Genomic DNA, 26,799 nt, shown 5'->3' on the forward strand with positions numbered 1-26,799 from the left:
TTTGAAAAGGTGCACTTTTAAATTTCAACTTTGAGCCCACAGTACATTCATGTGCTCTTCCGCACTGAGCTGAACTTTGCAATCGGTCACATGAGCAATTAAGCTCGTTCAGATAAAGTTATAAACCCAATTGTAAGCACTCAATCCAGGTCGAATAGGGGATTTCTGCTGGTGTTTTGTTTTATTGCCTTGTGTCTTTTTCCCATCTGTTTGTATTCCGTATCCTCCACTAATTGAACATAAACAGTCGGTCCATCCCAGGAGATAGATGAGCAATTAAAACGGATAGTAAATTAGAATTTGTGAAGCTGCTCCTTTGTAAGGAAGGGAAATGACTTTGTTTTTTCCCTGAACAAAATTCCACACAGATCAAGAGGTAATCAGAAGGAGCCTATTTGTTAATTGCAAGAGAGATTTGAAGGAAAATTTAATGTGAATTGTTCAGAGCACACTACAGTGCCCAGGTAATTAAGTTACATGTACCACTGTGGTCTTGAATACTTATACATTAAACATTTTGTGTTTTGGAGAGCAGACTTTTTGAAAACCACATAATCCCCTCTAGACATCTGAATAATTGATTCTGAATCACCCACTAAAACCTGTACTAATAATATTGTGTGGTTTTTAGGTTACCCTAATAAAGCTTGGCTTGCACTTCTGTTGGGTGGACGATGACCTCGAAGTCAAGTTTCAGTCTTTGTTCTGTGCAAATAATGACAACTTTGAAACTTAAGGCTAGCTCAAGCTCTTTTAAAGGCATAAGATCATTGTTATCTATTGCAACCCGAAAAACTTCAATAATTCTGTGCACAAACTCTTTTAAAAAGTAGGCTGAGTGCAAGCTTCATTCTACATTCACAATCTATCGTTCATACACAGCTACAGTATCCAGTAGGTCAAGGTGCAAGACTTATGTAAGGCATCAAAGTCACATCTGTGGCATCTCTGCCCCTTCTCCCCTAAAATAAAGGTGCTTTCTGTCCCCCGAAAATTTGATTCATTGTCTGGTCTTTTGATGTCCTCATTAGTTACCTGTCTTGCGTATTTCTTCTCTTTTTTTGAAGTATTGTCGACTAGTTTTTATTTCGTGTTGTAAGATCAGAACTTTTCATCAGAAAACAAGAAATGGGACGACAGGCGTGAAATCACATCTCCGGCCCCTTTACTGATCCCATTTCGCACTGAGCCGACATTTTGTGCTGCCGTATTTGCTTTCTGTTGTGCAAACAGTCCCAATCCATGGCATTTTCTTCCTGTGATTGGTTTTGTATCTGGGTTTGATCAACAAGCCTCCATCAGTTTTTCCAGGAAGTCTTCTTGTCTTTTTCTCGTCAAATATCCTATTTCACATTCTAATCAATACCGGCATTATTGGATAATTTTTTCTTTTGAAATTGGAACGAGAACAATTTTTCCTTGGAGCAATTTCTTGGTAGTACATGTATTCATAAAAATTCTGTTATGAGGTGCCCTTTGAAAGAGGAGATTGTTTTTTTCCTCAAATAATTCTGTCAAATTGTCCTGATGATGTTGCAATTTTGTTCTCCACCAACCACTCCAGGAGGGTCCATATCACAACACCGACTCTGAAGTTTCTGAACGGAGACTATGAAGTGGAGCCAGGCAACGGCAAGGAACGCAACTCCTACCTGAGGGATCACAACATTGACACCTACCTCATCGTGGCCAAGGGGCCCAGAAAGGTATATCGCAGGGGACTTGCACCCCAGTCTCAATCAATCAACTCTGATAGATGAGTAAACCGTGATTTCCTGCGACATTTCGCACTCCTCAAATGAAATCGTCGTGTGAGAATAAGCCAGTTTAACATTTTAAAAAGGAACGGTCGTTTAACAGCAAAGCACCTGAAGTCACGCCAGTTTAGACTCCTTCAGTCGGTGTGTGTGTGATTCACCATACTGCCACCATGATATCGCTGAGCTTGCACGCACCTGTGCAGGACCCGTGACTTGCTTCAATTTGGCATGCACTGTCCGAATACCAAACTTGCTCTCTAACCGTGTATATTCCATGCTTATGAAAGCTATTACACATAGCTCAACCCTACCGTTCCAGGAATAGGCAGTGTAACATTGAGATCAAAGTATGTGTCCAAGTTTAAGCTCTGCACATACAGCAGTGGAAGGGATTTTGCAAGACACGTCACATAGTAAGAGTTGAAGCTTGGCATGGCGGAAGAGACTTGAGAAATAGGTTTGCGGGTACACCATGGAATCAATTTCTTTTGGGCGAGGTGTGGTTCTTAAAAGAACCACTGAGTGTTAACTTGACATTTCTATTAAGTGGAACCAGGCACTCTCCTGAGGACGGCCAGAGCACACTGGCCAAGATGTTGCGTTAACACTCACAGGTTCTTTTAAGAACTGGACCTCGCCCAAAAGACATTGATTCCATGATGTACCCATAAACCTATTACTCAAACTGCACAAAGCCGTGAGGGTACAGTGCTCTCTGCGCGCCAATTTTCACAAGAGACACACCTGACAAATGTGCGTACAATAGAAAATGGCCGAGTTGCACCTTCACTTTTTCCCCACCACTTTTTAATTTCTCCCTACTAGAGGGTTTGTTTCTCCACATGGCCCTCTCATGTGACAACATGGCACATCCCTTTAATCTGTCAATTTTTCCAATTGGGCGCTGGCGGCCCTCTAATGTCACCATAGTCGATCGTCTGACCTTTGAGATGCGAAAGGTGCTGGCCAGGAACTCATTATCCCAGCAATTTATGGTCATCCCTTTGCTCGTAAATCTGGTGCATGATCTCCCCAAGCGCCCACGAAATAATCTCGGTAGCAGCACTGGGCCCCAATAAATCTCCACACCGACTGCGTTCGGGATACCTCCTGAGACAATTTTTCTCCATTTTTGGCCGGAAGCCTTGCCTCTGCCTGAGCGCAATCATGCGGGGACAAATGGTCTCAGTGTGCAGCAACCATTGTTTGTTCTGCACTTTTTTATGTATATTTCTCTTGAATGTGCCCTTTACATGTAGTATTGAATATCCCAGTCTGAAACTCAATCTCATTGAAAAGAGAGGAAATACCGTGACATAGTGTATGCCACATATTGTATTTGTACAAATCTACTATTCTGTTGGATTGCAGTTTTTCATGCAGCAATATAGATTGTGCACTGTTTTCAGGGCACTGTTATGGGGTGCAGTTGACTGAAATTGGTGCGTTAAAATTGTGCAACTTGTGCACTGTCATTTACTGCCTTGATTTTTTTGTTCCATTATCTGACCAGGGAACCTAAAACACAAAAGACAGTGAAGCGGATTGGGGGTTTTTTTTGGGGGGGGTGCTGTTGTTAAATCCTGAATTTGCCTGTTTGAATTTCGCAGTGGGTTTGCTTGTCAACTTTAGTTTGCCCTTCTAGAATACAGGGGCAGTGCCATCGCACTGTGAACCAGTGAAGTACAGTTCCGACCAAAGGAGCCTGCAATTCTAGGAAAATTGCATCCTCTCTTGGTCCATCTTGGGGCTCATGCCCATTAAAGCTTGACCCTGGCAACCTGCTGAAAAGTGCTGATGTCTTAGTACAGAAGCAGGATTGGATGATCATGTATTTTAGTGCAGCGTTGGAGTCAAGTCCGTCACAAGTCCTTTCAAAAGACCAGTCATAAGTAACGGGGCTAACAATGACACTTTGTCACAGTTCATTTGAGTAGCGTGTGAATCAGCCGAAGACCCAATAACTGGTGATGGACCTGTACTAGTCTTACAGCGACTTGTGACGGACTCGACTACAACGCTGTTTTAATGTGGTTGTAGTGCAGCATTTACCAAGCAGGATGCCACCAACACATACGTGTTTACATGTAGATACATTAGGATGAACTCTTGTCAGGGGTTTATGCTCTATACATGTATACGTAACATATATGTGTATACATGTATACTGTAGGTACTCATATACACTGTATATGCATATTACGGTAATAATAATAAATATTGTTATAATTGGTTTATTTCAAAGAATAAAAACATCACAGCCTAATGGCTGAGTTGGGGTCCTATTTACATTTAAAATATAGACATTTTTATATAAAAAATTACTAACATTTAAATACCTCTTTTAGAATAACAACTGTGAAGACACAACACTGAAGATTCTAACCGAAACAATTAAAAATCATGCAGTAATTTTGAATTGAAAAAGGAAAGTACGTATATCAAACTGAATGCATCTGTCTGATGTTTCACCTATGGTTTCTGTCTCTTCTACCGGCATCACCAGAACAACAACCTGAATAACTCCCCGCTGACGTCCAATGGCGAGCATCGAGGCCGCTCCTCCTCCGTGGCCCAGCTGGAGAGCTGGGGTGCTGAGAAGCCCTTCTCCAACTACCTGAGCACTGCACCACCCCACCGCTCCAAGGACCTGCGCAAGCACTTTGATGGGGACCGTCCCGCAGGACAGGCAAACCTCGAAAACAAGTATGCTCTCATTTCTGTCTCGTGTTGTTCTCCTTCCTTTCCAGTGATTTTCCGTTATACTGAAAGACTGTATATAAAAAGCAGGGCTGTATGGATATATGGAATGAGGCAGAAGGATTTCTACCGGACTAGGTATTCAACTTACCACACATATTTGTGGGGACTGCAACATAGATATATGCCACAGGGACCAAAGATTCTTGTCCTCACGTGTGCTCTCAACTTTCCTAACAAATGAAATAGTCTCGTCAGTGTGGTGAAGGCTGACCTGATGTTAACAGCGGCACAATAAGCCTTTTGCGAGTTAACTTTGACCCAAATCTGGTACACTGAGTTCTTTAAATTCACGTGAACATAACAACTTGAATTCTCCTTACTAAAACCACTGTTGCTATACTTCGTGATTCAGGGCAAGCTTTTGCTTAGTTACATAAGAGACGTCTTCCAACAATACACTGTTCTCAATGGATAAGGAGGGCATAAAGGAACCGGTCCATTCCAGAGATGGTGGTCGCTATGCGAAAGCTTGCCCCGAATCACGAGGCAGAGCAACAGTGTCTTTAGTCTGGGGAATTCAAATTGTTATGTTTATGTAAAGTCAGATAACTCAGTGCACCAGATTTTATTCAATTTAACTCGCAAATGGCTTATTTGGCTTCAATCAAGCAATTACACCTGCATTCTTGACAACAAATAAAGCTTTACATTATAATCATTGGAATTGATGATAAACAAGAGCTCTGCACTCTGTATGGTCTTCCAGAAACATTGTAGTAAGTTCAAGTTATGTTCAAGACACAGTAATGTCAGTACTGTCATAATAATAAACAGACATACAATCTAAACCTTATGCAGTCTGTTTACATACATTTTTCTCTACATTCATATTTCAACTCATTGAAATATCACTGCTCTGTTGATAAGAATAATTTCCCTGGGTTCTGCATTAGAGCGACAGTTTTGTTAAAAAGCACCAAGGGGTAGCAAGCCTTTTTTACCTTTTCCAAGAAAAACTGTCACCCTGACCTACCAAAGTTTGTCATCCTTACCCAACCCTAGAAGACGAAGTAGTAATGCTAAGAAATGCATGAGGACATTTAGTTGGTATGCAACATGTAAACCCCAAAAGTTACTGAAATCTTTTTAGTCAAGATCTGATTAAAAGTCTGTTCACTCCTTGCTCTGAAATTAAATCCCCCCAAAATGGAAATTGGGTTTCCTTTCCAAAAAATTGTATAACCAAATTTAGATTTTAGCATCTCAGCTTGATGAATGATCGTGCGTGTTCTCCAAAATCTGGCCCGTCTCCAAGGGGTGGCCTGAGGGGGCCGGGGCCCCCCTAGTGGGAAGCTCCCCCCCTCCATTAGTGAAAAGCATAAATATGAAAACTATGTTTTGTTATAAGCATGAAAACTGTGTTTTGTTCCTGTGATGTGGCCCCCTAACCTGGCGAAGGTGCTGTCTGAAATTCTTGATGCCAGATGGCAATATCTAGATTTATTTTGGTCACTGTTTAGATTTCAATAACTTGAACAGATTTTAGTAGCAATTTGAAAAAGAAAATTGGCTTTGCACATCAGCCTTCAATTGTCACACTTTCTCTTTCTTTTACAGTTCTTAGACTTGAATTAAACCCCTTGACAATAAATTGCTGCAGTCTTGCGGGTATGTGTGTGTGTGCACGCGCATGCAATTCAAAGAACAGTTGAAACCATAAACAGATTGATCTAAATCAAGGATGCCCCATATAGATAAAAAAGCGACGTGTTATTGGCAAACACAGAATGACATGCTGGGATTCATGTGGTGTAATATTAACCAGCCAGATTTCTATTGTGTGTCATTCACTTGCTGTGCGCTTGCCCCCGGGGCCAAGTTAATTTGAACGAGCCCGCTGTGTACAAGACACTTACATTGTTTTTGTGCCCATTTCTAGCAGCACATTAAAATCCTTTGTGCTGATTAACCGCAGTGGAAGGTGTTCAAACAGGGGCTGAGATTTGAAGTAATGGGAATGGACAATGGAGAGATAGTTTGACAGCAGCGTGATACAAAACATTCATCTATGTCACTGTTAAAAGCGTTATCAAGTGCCTAAAGCCTAGAGAGTGGGTGAATGCTCATCAGTCATTTCAAGTCTCTTAGGATTAAAATATCATTGTAAGTGGTGCTAAATGGTGGAAGCTTTGGAAACCTTGAGCTCACACAGTGACGAACCGAGGTTGCCTCTCACATTGGCAGGAATCCAGTGTAAGGATTTTTTTTAATATAAATTTTCCCACAGGCTGTGCCAAAAAATGCCAACAAACAAAATGTAAGCTGTTGAAATGACCTGCTTTTCAGTTTTGTCCACAAATGAAAAACAGAAAGACGTATACTCTTGTTGAATGTGCTTCAAAATTGGGCTGAATATTCTGACGTAAATGCCGCCTTTTGACTTAAACAGCCTCTCCTTCCGCCCGACAGATGCCATTCGATGCTGATAAATAACAACGCTGGTATCATTTATCAGAGAGAAACCGACATGTTTTATGCCGAGGATCGTGTAAGAGGGGTTCTATGCACCATGTTAGCACAAAGGTCTATGGTGTCCGCAGCAATTAACGTATGTTTTCCTCAGGAGTTCATCAGTGCCTCATTTGTCATGGAAACAAGCATGTTGTCAGACAAACAAAAGCCAAATATATTTTAGATTGCAGTGACCTGTGCATATGCCCCTATGCTAGTTATCTTCAATTTTTCAATCCATTTTAGGTTTTTTTCGGGGGGTGGAAAGTGTTTTTTTTTTTTTTTTTTCAATATCTCTCCCAAAATTGAAAGATGATAGTGTACAAAAAGAATGGAAAAATTCTGACTCTGGCCCCTACAAAAATAACTATTTTGGGGTTTATTCTTGTTTGGAGGGGGAGGGATATTGATGGCCCACCAGCTTTTTCTGCATACGTGTACATACATTTACACAAGGGATTCTGTCATGTCTGTGTGCATGAATAATTGTACTGGGTTTTAAAAGGGAATTGTGTCTTTAAAAAAGATCTCATGTTTGCCATTCTTAGAGACCTAGGACTGGGTTACATGGACAGGTGTGGAGACACAGTATGTGTCAGTGTGTCATGTTCTGGTGCCATATGTACTGTAAGCAGAAGTCATTATGAACATGTGTGTGCGTAAATACTGCATTGTAAATAGACTTCTGGCAGGAATTTCAGTTTTGTGAAATTTTTCCCTGCGGTTCTCATTCTGTCTATTTGCAGTCCAAGTCTCTTTTTAGGGTAGGTCCTACACAAAGAGGTGTATCGCGCTACTTGTCTTTAAATTCTGTAGAATTTGTTTTTTGTTAAAAACTGTGATTCACAGATTAATGGCAGTCACTGACAATCTTATGCATAATGTGGCATCTTTTGTAGCATCTCCTCCTTCTTATCATCAACGTGAGATCATTTTAGTCTGAGTCTAGGTAAATAAGAATGCTTGTGATTCTATACTTGGACACAATTGTTCCCTAACATGCCGGAAATTCCGGTATTGGCATATTACCCTGCGTAATTGGAGACGAGCAACGGTGTCTCATCTCACCATTGCGGCACCCTCTCTATTATCACGTCACATTAGTCGCCAGCATATGACGATGTTTAGTTCTTACTTCATTCTGTATCCAGACAAACACGAGCGCTTCCGCCCGCGCAGGGCTATGCCCTGGCTCATTGATGCAGCCTCACCCCCCTCCACCATTGCAGTTTATTTGATTAACACCGCCGGTTGGTTACATTTGCGAATTGCAGAAATACCGATGCAATCATGGGGGGGAAGGGATACTATGTTGGGGAGGATAGGAAACTAACGAGGGGAGCAGCTGCACTGTTGCCTTGAGGAGAAGGGAGATCTGCTGACAAGGGTCTGGCTTGCCCTTCTCCACAGGAGGGAGGGGGTATGAGGCTATGTGGCGTGTAGACAGATTGAGGCTGGAGGTACTGGAATGATACCTGTACAAGTGATGCAGACAGCTATGTTTTGCAAGGATATGACATGTACATGTAGCTGTAGTTTGTTGTCAACGTTACAGTCGATTCTGTTTGGTCATAGGCTTATGAACTGAACTTCACATAAATTCAAATAATCACTTCAAATATCACTGCAAATAATTAATAGATCAACTTTAAAAAATCTAAAAATGCAGGTACTGTACATGTACATGTACACGAGAGCAAGTTAACTTCTTGCCCTGAGCCTAAAAATAAGGCCTCAGAACCCTGTTTATATGTTGTCTTCATGTAGGTTGGAAATTAGCCCAACAGTTTTAATGCAAAAGCCTCAGGAGTTTGCCTGAAAACGGGTATCCCTGTAGGCAGCCAGATTAGCCATGCCTCTTGAATGCATGAAGGTTATGTGCTCTTAACAGAACACATACATGCACACACACTGTACATAATTACATGTATATAGTTTCTTGGTTATTTTCTAGAGGACAGTAGTTCTCTCTTTATCATGTTTGTAATCAACTTGAGCAGGAGGGCATTGATCTTCATCATGCCGCAAGTTTAAACATTATTAATAAACCATAGGCATGATTTGATTGTGGTTTCAGATACCGTGTTGGATACAGTCCCATTCTGCAGGAATATCATTCCATGATGTGGGTATTAAAGTATCAGCTTTCACTGTTATGAATTCAAGGATTCAGATTAACAAGCCTGTGGGTTCCATGCACAAACTGTTGGAGACTAGTCTCTTTAATTTAATCATGAGAGCCAGATGGCATATTTATGGAAGTCATATACATCATCTCCAGCCTATCAGGAGTCGTACCGTCTGGATATAATTATGTCAGGGCCTATATTACACAAGCAAATTAGGGACTGTTGGTCCATAGTTACTCTCAACCTTAGTTGTACATGTAAATGGAATTGTAATTACATACAGTGTAGCAGGTGATTGATGTGCAATTGAGTATGATATGGCTAGGTTCAAAGGCTTCAAATCAAAACAAGCATAGCTCACATGGATTGCAAGCTGTGAATCATTTCAGCTGAATGTGCACAAACCATAGAGTACCAGTACATGTATGTACAGTGTACTTCAGCATTGGTACTCAAAAGAAATGGCATTGACAAACCTAATGACATCACATGGTTAGTGCATGGAGCCCATGCTACATGAACATAGATGGTACGTGTACCTGTATGGTAGTTTTTCCGTTTGCAGTCATAAGGTGCAAACCCAGTAATTCTGCAGTTACTGACTACACGCGTTTATCTGTGTGTGTCTTCGTGTAAACTCCTGTGAATTGTTGACATTTATCAGGGCACTGTCTTGAGGCATCACTGTGTACTAACGTTAACCCTGCCAGATCTAACAAACGCCAACCTCGGGCAACTTCCATCTGACCTGATAGATCTGTGAGCAGAGATCAGAAGACCCTGCTGTCATTAACTGAAGGATGGTGTAGGATTCGTTGGGATTGTGTAGGATTCATTGGGATTGTGTAGGATTCGTTAGAATTGTGTCAGATTCAGCAGACTGTCCAACAAGGACACAAATACATTGAGAAGGCTGTACAAGAAACATAGCACTATTTATAGCATTATCTATATCCAATACATTTTACTAACTACATGTACATGCATTTGTATCAGTTCCAGGTTCTTAACTTTTCTGGAAAAAGTTCAATCCAACTCGGCTATAGAAATCACCAGTTCAAACTCATTTAAATGATTTGAACCAATTAACCCTCCTACTTTTCAATGTTTTTGTCATGATACACACCATTCCAATGCACATCTTCTTCGTATTCATGCAGTACACGTCTTTCCCCACATGTACCTGTACACGTAAACCACTTTGTATCTGTGTGAATAGTTTTGGTGAGGGTGCTATCTGGCCTGTCCATGAGAACCAGTTGTAATACTTGTTTGCCAGTGGTATACACAAGCTGGGGCCAATTTAAGCACAAAGTTTGCTAAAGTGTGATAAAAAAACTTGCTTGACAAATCAGGTTACCAGCCAAAACTCAATGTGATGTGTATTGTTTTGAAATGGTATTCACCTGTCTTTTGGTAAGCATGACAATCTGGTAACCTTTGTTTTATAAGCAAGATTTTTTTGTGCTTAAGCAAATTTTGCGGTTAAGCAGCTCTGTGAAATTGGCCCCTGGTGTGCGATAGCCAAAATGTATCAACTCGCTGAACAGAGGAAGATTTCTGATGGAAGGCATGCCAAAGTTTATTGTACAGGAAATAGATGAGTCCAGGCGTGTGGTTGTTGTACACTCAAGATACCCCGCTAATGTCAGTAGGACTTTGTGTCAACTATTACTAAATCAAAAGTAAAAAACATGAAGAGTCAGTTATTTTGAATAATGGATGTTTCCCTGGTTTGATTGCTCAGGGCCTCCTGGAGTGTGTAGTGACTGTGTGCCTGGATTTAACCATTGTTCTATGATTTCCAGTTGGTTTCAGTTGATTTTTTGATAATACAAACTTGGATAGTCAACCCCAAACTAACAATCAACTGTGGGCGCAACCCTCCTCAAAGAACAAAAGTTGTTGATGGTAAATTCTAAGAATATAAATTAAGTTGACCTCAGTTAAGCATTTTTTGTAGCGTGTTCTTTGATGTTGGACTCAAGCATAAAAGAAGACTCTTGCGCTCAACTCAATGATTTTATTCCAACCATCAAACTGAACGATAGTGCACTACTACAGTGTAAGTTATGAACTGTAGTTAATGAACTTACTCCTGGTGCTTAGTTTTTCCGCCGTTCTTCTTCATTATCTAGACTGGGCCTGCAGGACATGAAAAGAGCCGCCGATCCAGATGAGGAGGTCAACGAATTCTTGGGTCGCGCCATTGATGCCCGTAGCATTGACAGGCTGCGGTCTGAGCACGTCAAGCGACTGACGCTGACATTCCGCAAGCCAGAGTTAGAAGAGAAGGTTTGTGAGAAGCTTTTTCCCGATGAAATGTGAATGCCTCGAGAATACAATTAAAAGGGACAGGGTCAGTATGGTACCTACCCCCCCGCTCTTCTGGCATCAGATAAATTAAAGAGTAAAAAATTCATATTTGTTTTTCATGCAGAATTTGTTTCCTGGAATCAGTAGATTCTGCCACAGAGCATTTGGAATTCCAACGGTCCTTGCCATTCACAGGGCCCCGGACCAGCTCCCTAAGAAATTTGCCACATCATAAGGAATTCACATTTTTCAATGTACACGTCAAACACCAACGATTTCGGCAAATCAATCAAATGGATCCGCCCCTGATACACTACCTCCATGTATCAAACGTATGGTGCTTGAAAAGGGATTGAGCTCTGTCGTACGAATTGATCCCAATCCTGATTAAAGTATAAGACTTTGCTTTTGTCCACAGTATTCTAAGGTGAGGGATCACATGTTCAGCTCCTACATGGTGTTTGCATTCCTTGTTCTGCTCTTCATCTGCATAATACAGCTCTTCATTTTTCCAAAGTGAGTACCTATTATTTTGAGCAAGGGCACAGCGGTTTCCTCACGAGTTGTCTTAGTTCTTGACCTAAATGTGCAGTAGGTAAGAGGAATTTGTGGCCCTTCAGTGTGTGTGATGTGGACGGGCAAAAACGCATACCTACATGTTGCACCAAGGGAGTGCCCTCAAACCACTATTAGTCATTGGTGATGGGGCATACGCGCTCGTGCCATAGAACATATATGTATGTTACTCGACTGAAAACCAACTTTTGTTCTGAATTTATTATGTTTTTTTGCATGCTGAGATCAGTTGCACATTTGCTACGCCCACATTGTACGAGGAACTTACGCTAATAAACTGATATATTTTATCCTTCAGTTAATCCTGATGCAGTATGTTTGTTCCCAATCATAAGCAACTAAGAGGGCAGTATCACGATGGATTTTTTGTTGAACTTTTCGTGATTTTGTGTTTGCCAGGACCATGGTGATGCTTGCAGTCTTTCTCAGCACGGTGGTCCTCCTCGCCTTCACGCTCTTCATCGTCCTCGCAGAAAAGTGCTTTGTGAGTACTACTTTTCCATTTCCGTTGTAAAGTATTTGCACTACTTTGCTCGGGCTGCAGAGTCTACCAGGTTCAGATACGCGGAGGAATATTCAAGCATAGCAACCAGAGTCTGAGCAGGGAACCTTTGGGGGAGGCAGGCGGGGGCTGAAGAGATTAACGACCTTCAGAGCCCAAATTCTTTCTTATAACCCAAACCTGCTTCACCTTAATGTTTATCCTTGCCTCAGTGTTGCTAGCAGAGCAAACAGAGAAAGTGAAGAGTGTATACTTAAGTATGTAAACCCCCCCCCCTTTCCAATCTCGAAAAGTCAGGATCTTTCACTTCCTCCCCGCTGAGTTGGGATTGGATTAAACCGCCTCAAATTCCAGCTGTACAGTGACAATTCTGTTTACATCTGGTACTCAAAAAGAAACCATATACTTGGCACATCTCTAAAGTTTAAATACAGTCAGAGGGCAGGTTTCATCAGTACTTCTGCATTTCAGAGGACGGTGTTAACCTTTTGTCCCTTTGCATTCAAGAAGTTGGTAGTTCATAAGAGCAGTACATTTGAGTTTCAGTTTTAGAAAGCATGCACTTTCAGGGTCATGTGGGCATGTCGAAACTAGTAAAGATCCCCATTGCATTTGCAGCAGTCCTTGTGAAAAGATCACTTCCTTTCTAGTGTTTTCCCAGCTGGAATAGAGAGTCGAGTGAGCATTGTGCTTGCACCCTGGCTGGCCTTTTTATTTATTAGAAAGCCTTGATTTCCAGGGCCCCTGCCAAGCTGTTTGAGCAGAGAATAGTCCTGGAGGCACTCTCATACATGTAGAGTTCGAAGTTTCAAGAACTGATACACAAGAGATTGAGGTTGTGCTCGGTTCGTTTCCTGTCATCAACTCTTCTGGAAATAGTCAGAGGAGTGGTTTTTTTTTTTTTTTTTACAGAATCCCCTTCAGGCATTTTTACCTTAGCCAAGAATACTATGCAGAGGAAAGTATAAGGAGGATGTTGCATTTGAACTAGTGGGCGAAAACTGGTTTGTCAGTTCCGCTGGAGATGTTGAGTTATTCTGGGCTGTCTACTCACACGAGTTGAATGAGCGCATCACATGCTCACGCTTGTGTAGGAGTGAGCATGGCATTGTCCTTGAAAGTGTTAAGTGGCACTTTTGACCTCAGTTCCGGAGCAGTACACAGATGGCTTTTTTGACCATTCATGAGACGTCCAGTGTAAAGGACACAATATATGTTCACATACACTTGTCTGTAGCTTCAGGGACCACACACATATTGTGTGACAGTTGTTGTTGTAACACAAAACATCATCAGGACACAGCAAAGTCCCCATGCAGTTCTAAGTTGACTGGTAGGTCCAACTGGTTCCTGCATGCAAGGCGCAAATTACGCACAACTGATTTTCATTTGAATGTGCACATACCCATAGTGTGGGCATCATACACTCAGTAATTGCCATGTCTGCCTTGTGCACTGATTCAGATGCAAGTTTGATCAGCGACAAATTGTCAACCAATGGTTTATCTTGACTGGTAAACTGTACATGAAATACATACCAGGTACCAGGCAAAATCGACCAGTGGTTAACAAATTGGCGATAATGGAACTTGCCCAAGGAAGCACTTCTGCATGTCGTCTATAAAAGTTAACGTTTCATTTTTGTCCCTTCATGTTTTCCTGTCTACCCCCAACAGTGTATACCAGATCGCTTTGCCAGGATATCCCATGGCATTCTGGAGAGCAGGAGTCTGAGCTCAGTCATCGCCGTCTGCACAGTCATTATCATCTTTGTTGCCTCATTCTGCTCCATGGTGAGTGACAGAGTGGTAGAAGGCTGGTACTGCTTTGGCCAAGGAGGTTTCAGTGTATAGACTGATATACTGACCAGCCTTAGAAACCCCATCCGCAGTGGCATCCATCTCATTTGCAGGTCATGCTGATGCCCCTGTCTGACCATTATGAAAGTTACAAGCACTCTTGTTTTGTCGTATGTAATATTGAACAGATTAGAAAAAAGTCTTACAGCCTGAAACACTGTGGAGTAAGACTGCAGCAGGTTTGCGTCTGTGATCCATGTCGTATCTTGTAAATATCTGCATAGCTTTCCAGTTCGTTGATGTTTTGCAGTTACGCCTCATGACCTGCTTTATCTGTTGTGAGTTTTGCGTCCCGGTACTTTGTTTGGAGTGATTGTTATGATGGCACTATAGACTATCAAAAGTTAGTATTGATACCCTTTTATCACTCTTGATCACCACGGTTCATTATTGAATACTGCATAGCCTTGTTATACATGCACTGCCTACCACAGTAATTCACTTTTATAGCCAGGACCTCGGTATTGTATTACAGTTTAAACAAGGCTCATAATGATAGGCTGCTGTTTATTGAAGCTACTGGAGTGTGTGGAATACCACTCTGCCTACACTGAGGTGTAGTGTCAGATTGTTGTTGGCAGTAAAGGAGTATTTGATCAGCTGATTCATCCAACTCCGTCCGTTCTCCCCATCAGTTTGCTTACGACACGACGGACCTCCGTGCTTGTCTGGCCGCCGCAGACAGCAACGTCTCGGAGTCCGATGTTGGCAAGGAGGAAGTGTACGCCAGCAGTCAGACGCTGGGGGAGGAGAACAACTTGAACAGCAATTGCCAGGGGGACCGACCAGCCTGCCACTTTCCACAGGTGAATTGAAGCAAGGAAAAGCCAAGAAATTTGATCACTGCAAAGGATCATTTTTGGACTGATTTTATAGGGGGGGTGCTGAGGAAGGAATAGAGAGGACTTGAGATTTGGACACAGATTTCCAGAATCACAGCTATGAAAAGACAATTTTTTGGTGGTGTTTTTTCCATTTTTAAAAATGAAACAGCCATCACAGTGTCTACATTAAACATAGGAGTGCACTCTTGATAGAATTGGAAACCTTGGTCCTTTGGTGTAAAATTCACAAAGGTTGAACAAGGCAAAGTTTGTACAATGCTTCCAATTCAGTTTCACTCTAATATGTATTTATTGCATTTATTATGATAATAAACCTCCGTTTGATTGGCAGTTTTCCACGGACACCAAGGTAAATTGTCCAGCATAAACAAGTTCATGCTTATGTAACATTTCAAAAATACCTAAGACAGTGTAGCCATTCCTATTGGTCAGGAGCCCATCACATGGCCAGTTTTAACCCCTTCACGCCGGGACATGGCAAGACACGGTGTAAAAATTGAGATCCTCAGCCCACTATTCAGCTATTATTCTCAGCCCACGCTCGAGCAAACACGGTGAAAGAAGGGAGACCCTGGCTCTTGTACATTATGTATGGTAATTGGCCTTTGTGTGTAGCCCAGAAATGAAAAGACCGAATTTGCATCCTAATCACCAGCTTCACAATAGTCCCCACTTTGAAAAGAGGCAACGGAGATGTGGAAATATGAGTGGAGCCGCATGCCACCGAACAATCAGCCTTTTCACCATGTAATTCAAGGCGTGCAGAGCACGCGGGGCCACAAACTGAGAATTTGCAGTTTGGCAGGTGGCCTTCGTGGCCAAGCGAGGCTGGAATTCTTGGAGTCGGCTTTCAGAAAGAAATTCCCGTCGTCAAGGGGTTAAAGGGTTGATTTGGTTACCGCTACATGTACTCACAAGAGGAACACATTGTAACATGGCTAGAGGGGTGTTTAAAAAAACATGAAATAAAAATAGTCACACAAAATCATTGGAAATTTGTAATTCTTAAAATTTGTTTTAATTTCAGAAGTCAAAAGATATTTAGGAATGGAAATAAAAATGTGCTCGGCCGATCTTAAATGAAGACAGGCGCAAGAGAAGTGACACTGATAATGTCTTGCTCCTTCGGTTTGGGCATTTCAAGTGTCCATTCTCCTGAGCTGGCCAAGGGCTCAAACGCACAAAGGCAATATTCTCAATATTGATTAAAAACCAAAAGAACAAATTAATGAATGATTACAATGTGTAGGAGCACTTCATAGATTTCTGGCTGATGAGCACATCCATCTCTCCCTCCATACAGTACTTTGTCTTCTGCGTGATGCTGGTCATGATTAGCTGCGCCGTGTTTCAGCAGCTGGGCAGCATGACCAAGCTCTGTCTGTTGTTTCTCATCGGTGGGGTGTTCACGGCCATCATCCAGACAGCCCAGGTCAACCTCTTCACCAACAGCGACCTGTTGCACGAAGCGCACATTGGGTAGGTGGCGGACAGTACCCAGACGTAACCAGTCACAGGGTAGATAGTCCATACAGATAGGTATTTGACGTTTACAGACTTTGCCTCTGGAACTAGTTTGTCAACTTCCTGTACCTCAGGACGCTAAAATTGGCTATCCAATTTGTTTTACCCTACCTCAGACATATTCAGTTGGCTTTCAGAAGTAAGGGAAAGGCAGCATGCATGTATGCCATCATCTGTTCATATGAAGCGCACATCCAGCATAGCGAGGGCTATGGTCACTCATGCGTATACTCCACCCATGCAACAGTCCAGTATTGACTCGTACGTGGATCCTTGCGGGCTTGCCCAGAAACAGCAAAAGCTATTAACTTGCACATGATGATGAATTGACCAGTGAGAGTTTGGCTGTCGATCGTGACTGTGTATGAGTCAGGGGGATGAATGCTAAAGAATGAGCCATTTTGTTCGGTGCCTGAAGTGTCGATGAGGCTGTTGTTGGTTTGGATTGGAAGCTTTCTGTGCCAGATGTTGCTTCCGTGGTTTATCCCTTTACAGTGCCCTTTGCAGCGATGCATCAGCTTTGCCCGGTTTATCATTGTTATGGGTATTTTTTAGGGAGGTTGCAATATCCTCTTTGCTTGTGCATGTTGATGATTTGCATTTAGGATGCCAAATGAAAGGCTCACAATGTTCAGTAGATATCGTAGTGACAGAAAAATGAAAGGAGCTACAAAAGCGTTTAAGCGCACTAAGCCATGTGGAATGCTGTTTTCTTTGCATGAGATTTGAAAGATGCCGTATTGTGGGTTTGCACAGTTTTTATCCTTAATCTACTCTGACATTTTCATCTCTTACCTTCAGTTTGGACAGTGCAACCTACGTCTCTATGAGGATCACCGGTCCGGTCCTTATCCTGGTCTACATCGTTGCCCTGTGGATACATGGCCTGCAAGTGGAGTCCACGGCCAGACTTGACTTCCTCTGGAAGCTGCAAGTAAAGGGCTTGTACTCAAATTTCGGCTTTATGGCTGTCGGGCTTCAGTTTTTGTACAGTTCCTTAAGAACTATCAGCTTTTGTGTTGCTCCATTTCTGCCACAGAAACTTGTGCAGGCATAACCAACTTCATGAGGATTGGCTTGCATGCGAGTTTGTAAAACAGTAGGTACTGCAGTCACTGAAACAATGAATGATTTGATTGTTCTTTCAAACAGAGAAAACAGAGCAACCTTGTATTGCTTAAGTCAGCATTGGCGTACTGACCATGTTGACAGTTGTCCGTTGTCACCCCAGATGTTCCGATCACCCTTTCCTGTTTCACATTTATCTGTTTCCAAGGCGACGGAAGAGAAGGACGAGATGGCCAACCTGCAAGCCTACAACAAGCGCCTGCTCAACAACATCCTGCCCTCCTTCGTAGCCGAGCACTTCCTCAAGAACAACGCCAGGGACATGGACCTTTACTACCGGGCCAACGACTTTGTGGCTGTCATGTTCGCCAGCATCACCAACTTCTCTGACTTCTATGTGGAGCTGGAGGCCAACAACGAGGGCGTGGAGTGCTTGAGACTCCTGAACGAAATCCTGCATGATTTTGATGAGGTCAGAATCAAAACGAATGTTGATTTGATAGGATTTTACTTGATTTAATTTCGGGAAAATACTTTAGCACATAGATTGATGGTAAACTAGGTGGTCAAGTTGTGAACAAGTAAATAATAATAAATCAGGCTAAGTTCAAATAGACCAAATTGAAAAATAAATGATTAGTCCAATGTTTCCAGTAGATTATGGGACTAATTATTAAGTCAAAAAAATTTGGGTATTTTAAAAGTTCAGAAGTTGCCCTCAAAACAAAAGCAGCCCTCAAAATAACCCTACTTTCACATCCCAGAATGTTCCCTACCATTATCTAAAATAGGGTACAACTTGAATGGGCCCCATGTACAGAAAGTTAGCAAATAAAGTCATCAATCATGAAAACTAGTGACGTTAGTCGTAGAGTCTCTCAGTTTTGAAGTCCTGAAACTAAAGTTTGTATTACAGAAAATATGACGTACGCTTCAAGGTATTTGCTCAGGCACAGGTTAACTTTTGCATCCTGGCTGCAATTTTCATGATTTCATGTTGTCTTTGTCAAACCTTTTTTGTTCACGTTCCATCCTCTAGATCATTGGTGATGAGAGGTTCTATCAAATCGAGAAGATCAAGACGATCGGCAGCACCTACATGGCAGCCTCGGGGCTGACGGAGGAGACCTTCGACAGGGAAGGGAACACCCACATCATTGCCCTGGCCGATCTGGCGTTCCACCTGCTGGCCCAGCTCCGTTACGTCAACGAGCACTCCTTCAACAGCTTCAAGATGAGAGTGGGTGAGTGTGGTTCACCAGAGCACAGAGATGCTTGTCTTGCAGCTGGGCCTGTGTCCAAATTGCAGCATTGTTTCCATCTTTGGCTCTGTCTCCCTTAGCCATGATAAGATTTTACAGAGATGCCAAGTACAGACATTACTTGGGAGTGTGATACTAAAGGTTTGACTGAATTTCCACTGTCACCTTGAACGCATTCTACAAAACTGCATATGCATGCGCCACTGATCCGAGTTTGAATTTGACTAATGCGTACCTCACAGCCTCATAGACTGCTGTACTAGTCCCAGAGTGTTGTCTTTTCGAACCTGGTTTTGTGACCAACACAAGAACCATGCTTCCGACATCATGCACTCGCACTTTTCTGTATTCACTCAGAACCACACTAGGTCGCCAAAACACACAGACCGAAAGCCTGAAACATAAAGCCTGTTTTTAGTTTCAGGCAAGAATGTGATTTTTTTTTTAGAACACTAGGCCTAAAGCCCGATTCATACTTTATGCAAAAGCGAATGCAAAGTGAATTTCATGACGTCAACAATTAAAGTTCCATTGTGACGTGTGCCGTTTCCCTGACAAATTCACTTCGTATTCGCTTTCGCCTGAGGTATGAACTGGACTTTAGGCTTGTGATACGGTTTGCCCAGCTTGTGAGGGTGTGAATAAACTCTGAGGCATAGGAGACACATGCTGGGGGTGTGCAACTTAGTAGGTCTGACTTAAATGTTACCGGTTTAAATGGAACTAGTTTGAAACGGTCCAAACTCCCAACTCATTAGAGGCTGCTTGACATTTCCGCTGCAGAAAATTGAACCGCAGCAGGGAATTATGCTGGAGAGTCTCCAATCAGGGGATTACATTCATGAAAGTAAAGCCTGAAACCAAAGATGGAGTTGAATCCAGGATGTCCATAAATCCCTCCCAGAAGCAATTCACATTAACAACACTCTACCAATTGCCTCATGATTTACAGTCAACATCCAACATCATTATACCCTTCAGTTTATCATCCGTCTATCCATAGTTCTTTGCAAGTGCTTGAACGTTTCTACATTTTAAATTCGAACATTCTAAAGCCTTTGAGATAAAAACTCATTGTCAGTCATAGAGATAAATTTCAACTTTGTCAGGAAAGTCTTTATCCACATGTCAAATGGTATTCAAATTATTCAAGGACTCGGAATGGTTTTGGGCACATGCGATTAAAGTTGGAATTTTTTATGTGTTCACTAAGTGGCTGTCAGATTCCTTTCTATAAGCTGATGCTTGTAAGCAACAAAGAGTGGATAATAACATGAAGGGCAGTGTACATAGGCAACTTACCTTTAACTCATGTTCAAGATGAACACTTGTTGGTATGTCTAGTCCTGTGAATCCCCTCCATTCTCGAAAACAACCTGTCGTGGCAGCTGGGATTTGTTACAACGTCATCTCTATGTTTGAACCCCCCCCTCCATCCTAGGTCTGAATGTAGGACCGGTAGTCTCGGGGGTCATCGGTGCCCGTAAGCCACAGTATGACATCTGGGGAAACACGGTCAACGTTGCCAGCCGCATGGACAGCACTGGCGTCCCGGATAAAATACAGGTGGGTGGCATTGACCAGCGAAAGGACATGGACGGGGAATTAAGGAGGACAGACGACAGAGACGACACAGGATTTTAAAGAAGGACTTTACCCTTTTTAAATCTGTACAATCAGCTGTGTCAGCTCGTTGCTTTTTGAGAGCTCGCAAGAAATGTCTACTGAAGCTCAGTGTGGTGTTAGCTAAGCCCACAACCTTTGGTTGGTCATACGATTCATCTTATCCACTCCGCTGCCAAATTCGTTTGGGTCAGCCAGCCAGAGATTTTATGAAGCCTTTTACGGTAGATTTTTCCGAAGGTTGAAAACAAGGGAGCACTCCTTGCGTCTACTTTTCTCAAATGGATTATTTTGCTTAGGCACATAAACTTTCTCAGTGACAGTGGGAACAGGGTAGCCTGGATAATAGTTTGTGAGAAGGTGTTGTCAAACCATCTAATATCTATCTATATCCTCTATATTAACGGAAGAATGGGCACCGTTTCACTTTGAGGTTTTTGTATTTGGCATTTTGGGGGGGGGTCTTTTTTGCTTTTGCTTTTGGCACAGTATAACAAACTGTTTGGAATTCCAGTTTTCAAACTTGTCCCTGTTTTTTTGTGTGGAGTTTGTCATGGCCTCTTGAACACATTACATCTATGATGCCGAGCCCACCCGCTGAAGACTCCGCTAATCCATTATAATACTCGTTGCAGATAACACAAGACATGGCCAACATCCTACAGCCGGCCGGCTACACTGTTGTTGAGAGGGGCTACATCACAGTCAAAGGCAAAGGAGAAATGCTGACCTATTTCCTGGAAGGCACACCCAACCTCATCAATTTGCGATGATGCAGTCCACATCTAGCAAGTCTTTAAAAAGTGTGTGTTTTTTTTCACATATATATTATTTTCTTCCTCTTGCCTCTGTTGCGTGTAACAGTATTTTGCAACTAACCACCCGTGTCCCAAGTAGGAATCACTTGCCCAATTAGGGATTTGTTTGGCTCAGTGGGAAATATTACAAAAGACTGCACGCAAGCATTTTCTTTCAAGTTTTTATCATTGCTAAGTAATATTGACCATACAGTGCCAAGTCACATTGCCCATATAGTATAAGATTGATGGGGACTTGTGACCTAATTGTAAGAGTTTTAAAATTCTAATCTAAGGGGGGGGGGTCAAATCCAATAGCTGGTTACATGTTGTATGTGACCCACTTACCTACTTGCCAACTTATCTCTTCTCCTTACTGGAGTATCAATGGACACCTGCGAGATTGGATTATTGTGCTTAAGATTTATGCCAGAAAGGTCAGCATCAACTTGTCTACTCCTCAAGGAGCTGAGGTGGTCCTCATGAGTGTTCTTGGCCTCAGGGAGAAGGGATGGACCTCAGGAGTGTTCTTGGCCTCAGGGAGTAGGGATAATAATGAATTACACACTGATCGGTTATAGATAGATGCTCAATTAATGTAGGATGTTCCGCCCAAGATACAGGAGATCTGCTTTGTGTCATGATGGAATTTTGCACTAAACCCTGTACTAGATTAAAACAGTATTGCTGTGGAAAGCCAATATGACATAATACATGTTTTCCTGCTGGGTAGACAATTGAAGTTGGACTCCCAAATGAACTTTGAGTAATTACCCTTCTCGAAAGTTAGATGTCTCCAGCAAAAATTATTCATCCTAGGCAATTGTATCACAGAGTAATAGAGTGGAAAGACATTTCAAGTGAATTCACTTAAAAATAGGCAGTGCACTGCCACATTTTCAATTGCTGAAATACTTTTGAAACATCCATCATTGCACTCCCTGAATTCCTCATATTGCTAAATACTGAAGCATGGAAGCATTCTGCTTCATTTATTGCATGCATGTATTTTCGCTCACTGTGGCACTGTATTTGAGCTATGAAGTCACACACAGTGTACCAGTCTTAGGTAGTGTTTTTCCCCCCTTAACAGGTGCTAATTCACTTAATATTAAATCTTAATTAATTAATAGTTGATGTTTTTATTTTACTAGAGCCCTTTTGAACATGCCCATCTAAATGCCTGTCAACTTTGAATAAAACCAGAGATAATGCAAACTAAATTTATACAGGTGGAAGAATGGATCAACATTAATCCTAACAGTCCTCAATCCTCCAACAGGTGAAGGATTGAGGACTGTTAGATTTAATTTAGATGTTAAACTTTGCACCAAAGGTACACAGTTAGCTTACGTCTTTGAATTACGAGGATTACTTGATGGAAACAAATGTGGAGAAATAGTTTTGGCTTAAAAATGTATGCCTCTGTGATAGCATACTTTATTTTTGCCGTAGCGGTGCCAATTATTAAAACCTACAATTAGCAATCTACTTGTCAGCAAGATATTTGTGAAATACATGAGAGGCAGGGATACAGTTCATTCATTTGGGTCTTACATCTGTGAGGCTTAAATGGGGGTTCAAGAAGAAAAGGAAACTAACAAAATAATAGAAATGTTCAAAATAAAATACATGTACCTGGCAGTGCACACCTTTAAACAGGCTTCGTTGGTAAAAGGAGGGTATTGCTGTGCAGATACTGTACACAATATTCCTGAAATGAAGAATATCAAAGAAGTAGTGGGAAGTATTTTCATGTGTCTAAAGAAGTATAGGGATTATCGAAGAAGAAGTGGGAAGTAATCCTGCGCATAGAAATTCCAGATTTGTTGGATTCTGTTCAAACTTTACAGCTTGCCGTTCATTTTCACAGAAAGACTTGCTGGTGGGTTGTGTGAATTATGAAGCAATTCAATATGAATAGTCGCTCTGTTGTCCGATAAAGCACACGTATTCCTTGATAAGTAAAATGGGTGCAACCTGTATTTGTTCATAAAGCAAAAAAGGCATAGTGAACCAGTTTAACTTTGACAAGTAGCAATACATGATTTAAATCTTGCAGCAATTTGAACAAGCTAGTACCACCTTGTACTTAAAGATTACAAAGTACTTAGTATGTGCTATTAATATATATATTTTCCCAAAGGAAGTGTAATTACTAGTAAGGAATGCAAATCGAGGTGTTTGAATTACAGATTATTACTTTCAGTAATCTGATAGAGATGGTTTTACATTTCTGTTTTAGGACCTTGATATTTTAAGTTTATATTACTCTAAAAGAGAAAATTTGCATTTCTTGAGGTAGATGTATATATTTGTGGTTTAAATGAAATATATATTGTAAATAATGTGGTGTGCTACTAATGTAAATAACCTTCAATTGTAAATATGTGCTGATAATATGTGAAGACTGTGTCCAGGGAAAAAAGAAGTGAGGTGAATTGTGATCCTGAAAGTATAGTTTAGAATGCCGGGATAGTTTTTTAATAGCCATTACGAACTGTGAGAAGAAACAAGACGATTTTCTTCCTGGATGGTTTCTAATTGTGTAGCAAGTTAATCATGGAAAATTGTAACGTCAATCCTTGTGTGTACGTTGCCAGTGAATCTTTGAATAGTCCATACCAAACCGTATAGTATTAAAATGTGCTGTCACGTTGTATGAACCATGTTTTCAGTTGTTCTTGCCCAGAAAAAAAAAACAACAGAAAAACGAAAATAAAAGTAGGAAGTCTTGTTTTCCATGTCAGTAAAAATATAAATTGCTGTACGCCGAGCATGATTTTTAGACCCCACAACAATTTTGAGCTGACAAGGTTATGTGTGTATTAAGCAATCCGATCGATTGGACGTATGCCACTGGGGATAGTTTTCCCCTTTTTTTGTAATATAGCGTTTTGCGGGTGCTACCATTTAACAATAACAAAATATTATTGTATTCGTTGAGCATTCCACTGTGACTCCTGTATCGATCCTTCGAAATGCATCGATATGGACTATCACTGCTTAGTCAGATAAATATGGTTTGATGCATCGCATTTGGAATACAAAATATCGTATTCATATCCCATACTTCAACAGGGCCTCAACTTCCTGGAATCGATGCATTCGTTTACATACGATAAATGGTTTACAGAAATCCTGTACTAAACCAAAATATACGTAGCTTAAACGCGCCATATTTTGAAACCGAAATATTCCGCCACGACCGATTAGTTTTCGTTGAATGTTAATGTAGTTATAGGCCTATAAGTATTATAGTTTATAACAGGTTGTAGTTTGTTAATTGCTATACTATGTGTGCATTGATTTGAATGTGCTTGTGAGGTTTGGATATATTCAGATATTTTTATTTTGTTCTCGAAACAAATCACAAATTTTGACTTCAGTATTCAAGATTCCAGTTTTGCGTTTCAGGGTATCATGACATGAAAAATCTGCGCCTTGAAATCTGTTCCATTAGTTATATGCTGCCGGGTGACATTTTGAAATAGTGGTTCAGTTTGTAACTTCATTTCGACTTTAAAAATAGTCCAGATTTACGTGATGTGTGCTTTTTAATGTACTGCGTCCTAATGTTGTATTATATTTGTGTGCAATATAGCTTCAGGATGAAACGGGCTAAAACAATTTGTACAGCAGCAAAAACTTAACCTACCACCGCAAGAAATCAGCTGTGGCTATATACATGCAGGGGCGGATCCGGGAATTTTTCCGGGGGGTGTCAGGCCGCAGGTTTTTTTTTATGCCTCATAGCGGAAATAACGGTAAAGCATTGCATGACATACATTGTTTGTAATGGTATTGGTGTACACATGAGAAGAATGTGCGGAATTGCTATCATGTTTGTAAATTTACTTCAGTTATTTGTTTTGTTTTTCCCCATTTTTTCCCCTTGTTTGTCGGGGGGGGGGTTCCGACCTCCTGGATCCGCGCCTGACATTGAATTTGTTTTTTTACATTTGTGAAACTTTGCAACCTTGGTTGTACGAGTTTGGCTTATTGTTATACAGAGGTCCCGTTACGATTGCAACCGGTTCCGGGTAGACCCCCATGGTAGAAGTGACCGCTCTACAACGTACCACAGTGGATGGAGCGCCAAGTTTAAGCAACCCCGCTTCGGTTCCAAATACCCCCATTCCTCTTAAGAACGTGGTATTTCCAGCGGTGGAAACATGAAATAAGAAATTGAATTAAATTAAAGAAAATCAGAGTTGATATGCATGCAAGAAAGCTTAATGGGAGTACCCGTGTTGCGGATTTCCTTGTTTGTATCAGGAATATTTTTAATGGGAGCATGGGGATTTTCAGTTGCAAGTCAATAGATATATTTTGGTAGATAAACTGTACCATATTTTAAGCATTTTGTTTCATGTAACTAGTGTTATATGTAAATTATGCTTGACTAACAGGAAAAGTGATCTGTGTGTTTTAATTTATTTTGTAATAAATTACTGATGTACAGTAAATGGAAGAGAAAAGAACTCGTCTTTGAATATCTTTTTCAATTGACGTTACGAGTTTGATTGCACTCTTAGGTATGTGTTATTCATTTGTTTTTTGCAGTATGAGAAATGAAACTTCGAAATTCCAGTTGTTTTTTTACAAAAAAGTGTTTGTTCTTGTTTCTATTTGAGAACGAGGAATTATATATTCAATACACGTTTTGAGGAATGAGAAAAAAGTTTCCATCCGCTAATAATGTTGCATGACTTGACCCCTTCAAGCAAGTCTTCGATTATAGGACCATTAGGAATTTCTTACTAAGTTAAAGGAGAAACAAAGTCAGTGAATTAGCCCGACTTCCCGCTGACCCAAGTCATATAGGCGCAGGCGTGCTGCAGTTGGAGGGAAATGTGGGTTACTGTTGTGAAGCGTGATTTTGGTTTGTTCAAAACAGTTGTTTCTTTGTGTTTTCAATTGGAGAAAAAAAATGAAAACTGACTTGTTTTGCAGATTTTTGTTTTGCATTTTCGAATCGACAAAGGAAAAGGATTTTGTTTCGGAAATTTTTGCCTGTGGAGCACGGGCGCCGCTAGACCATTTTGAAGGGGGGGGGGATTTACCAAGTTTGCCGACGGACTGTCACGCAAAACGAGTGCGTAGAGGGATCCCAATACGACACTTTTAGCGTCAATCTGCGCACTTACGCGTTTGAGAACGAGGCTGTATGTGTCAGCTTCAATTCTTAATACGATCAGACGATTGAAAGTAAGGAGTCAAGACACAAAATGCATAAAAGTATGTTAAATTCAGACAATTCAGGCAGACGATTTTTGTGGAAGAGTCCTTCAGGATGACTCAACACGTAAATCAAAGAAAAA

The 26,799-nt window shown here is 41.3% G+C and overlaps 1 protein-coding gene across 4 annotated transcripts in view; it reads left to right on the forward strand.

Moving 5' to 3' along the window:
- Positions 1 to 25,959, forward strand: part of LOC110979349 (adenylate cyclase type 5-like) — a 102,068-nt gene extending 76,109 nt beyond the window's left edge. For all 4 annotated transcript variants that reach the window (XM_022235067.2, XM_022235066.2, XM_087147846.1 and 1 more), the window contains 13 exons: positions 1,565 to 1,706; positions 4,267 to 4,466; positions 11,242 to 11,398; positions 11,838 to 11,935; positions 12,395 to 12,479; positions 14,174 to 14,290; positions 14,992 to 15,162; positions 16,505 to 16,680; positions 17,527 to 17,659; positions 18,002 to 18,265; positions 18,833 to 19,037; positions 20,497 to 20,621; positions 21,314 to 25,959. In XM_022235067.2, coding sequence (XP_022090759.1) covers positions 1,565 to 1,706; positions 4,267 to 4,466; positions 11,242 to 11,398; positions 11,838 to 11,935; positions 12,395 to 12,479; positions 14,174 to 14,290; positions 14,992 to 15,162; positions 16,505 to 16,680; positions 17,527 to 17,659; positions 18,002 to 18,265; positions 18,833 to 19,037; positions 20,497 to 20,621; positions 21,314 to 21,451 — 2,011 coding nt within the window. In that variant the 3' untranslated portion in view covers positions 21,452 to 25,959. The remainder of the gene's footprint in view (positions 1 to 1,564; positions 1,707 to 4,266; positions 4,467 to 11,241; positions 11,399 to 11,837; positions 11,936 to 12,394; positions 12,480 to 14,173; positions 14,291 to 14,991; positions 15,163 to 16,504; positions 16,681 to 17,526; positions 17,660 to 18,001; positions 18,266 to 18,832; positions 19,038 to 20,496; positions 20,622 to 21,313) is intronic.
- The last annotated feature ends 840 nt before the right edge of the window (positions 25,960 to 26,799 follow it).

The sequence above is a fragment of the Acanthaster planci genome, linkage group LG17 (assembly GCF_054643075.1).
Source record: "Acanthaster planci isolate LZ-2023a linkage group LG17, COTS_SCS, whole genome shotgun sequence".
NCBI lineage: Eukaryota > Metazoa > Echinodermata > Asteroidea > Valvatida > Acanthasteridae > Acanthaster > Acanthaster planci.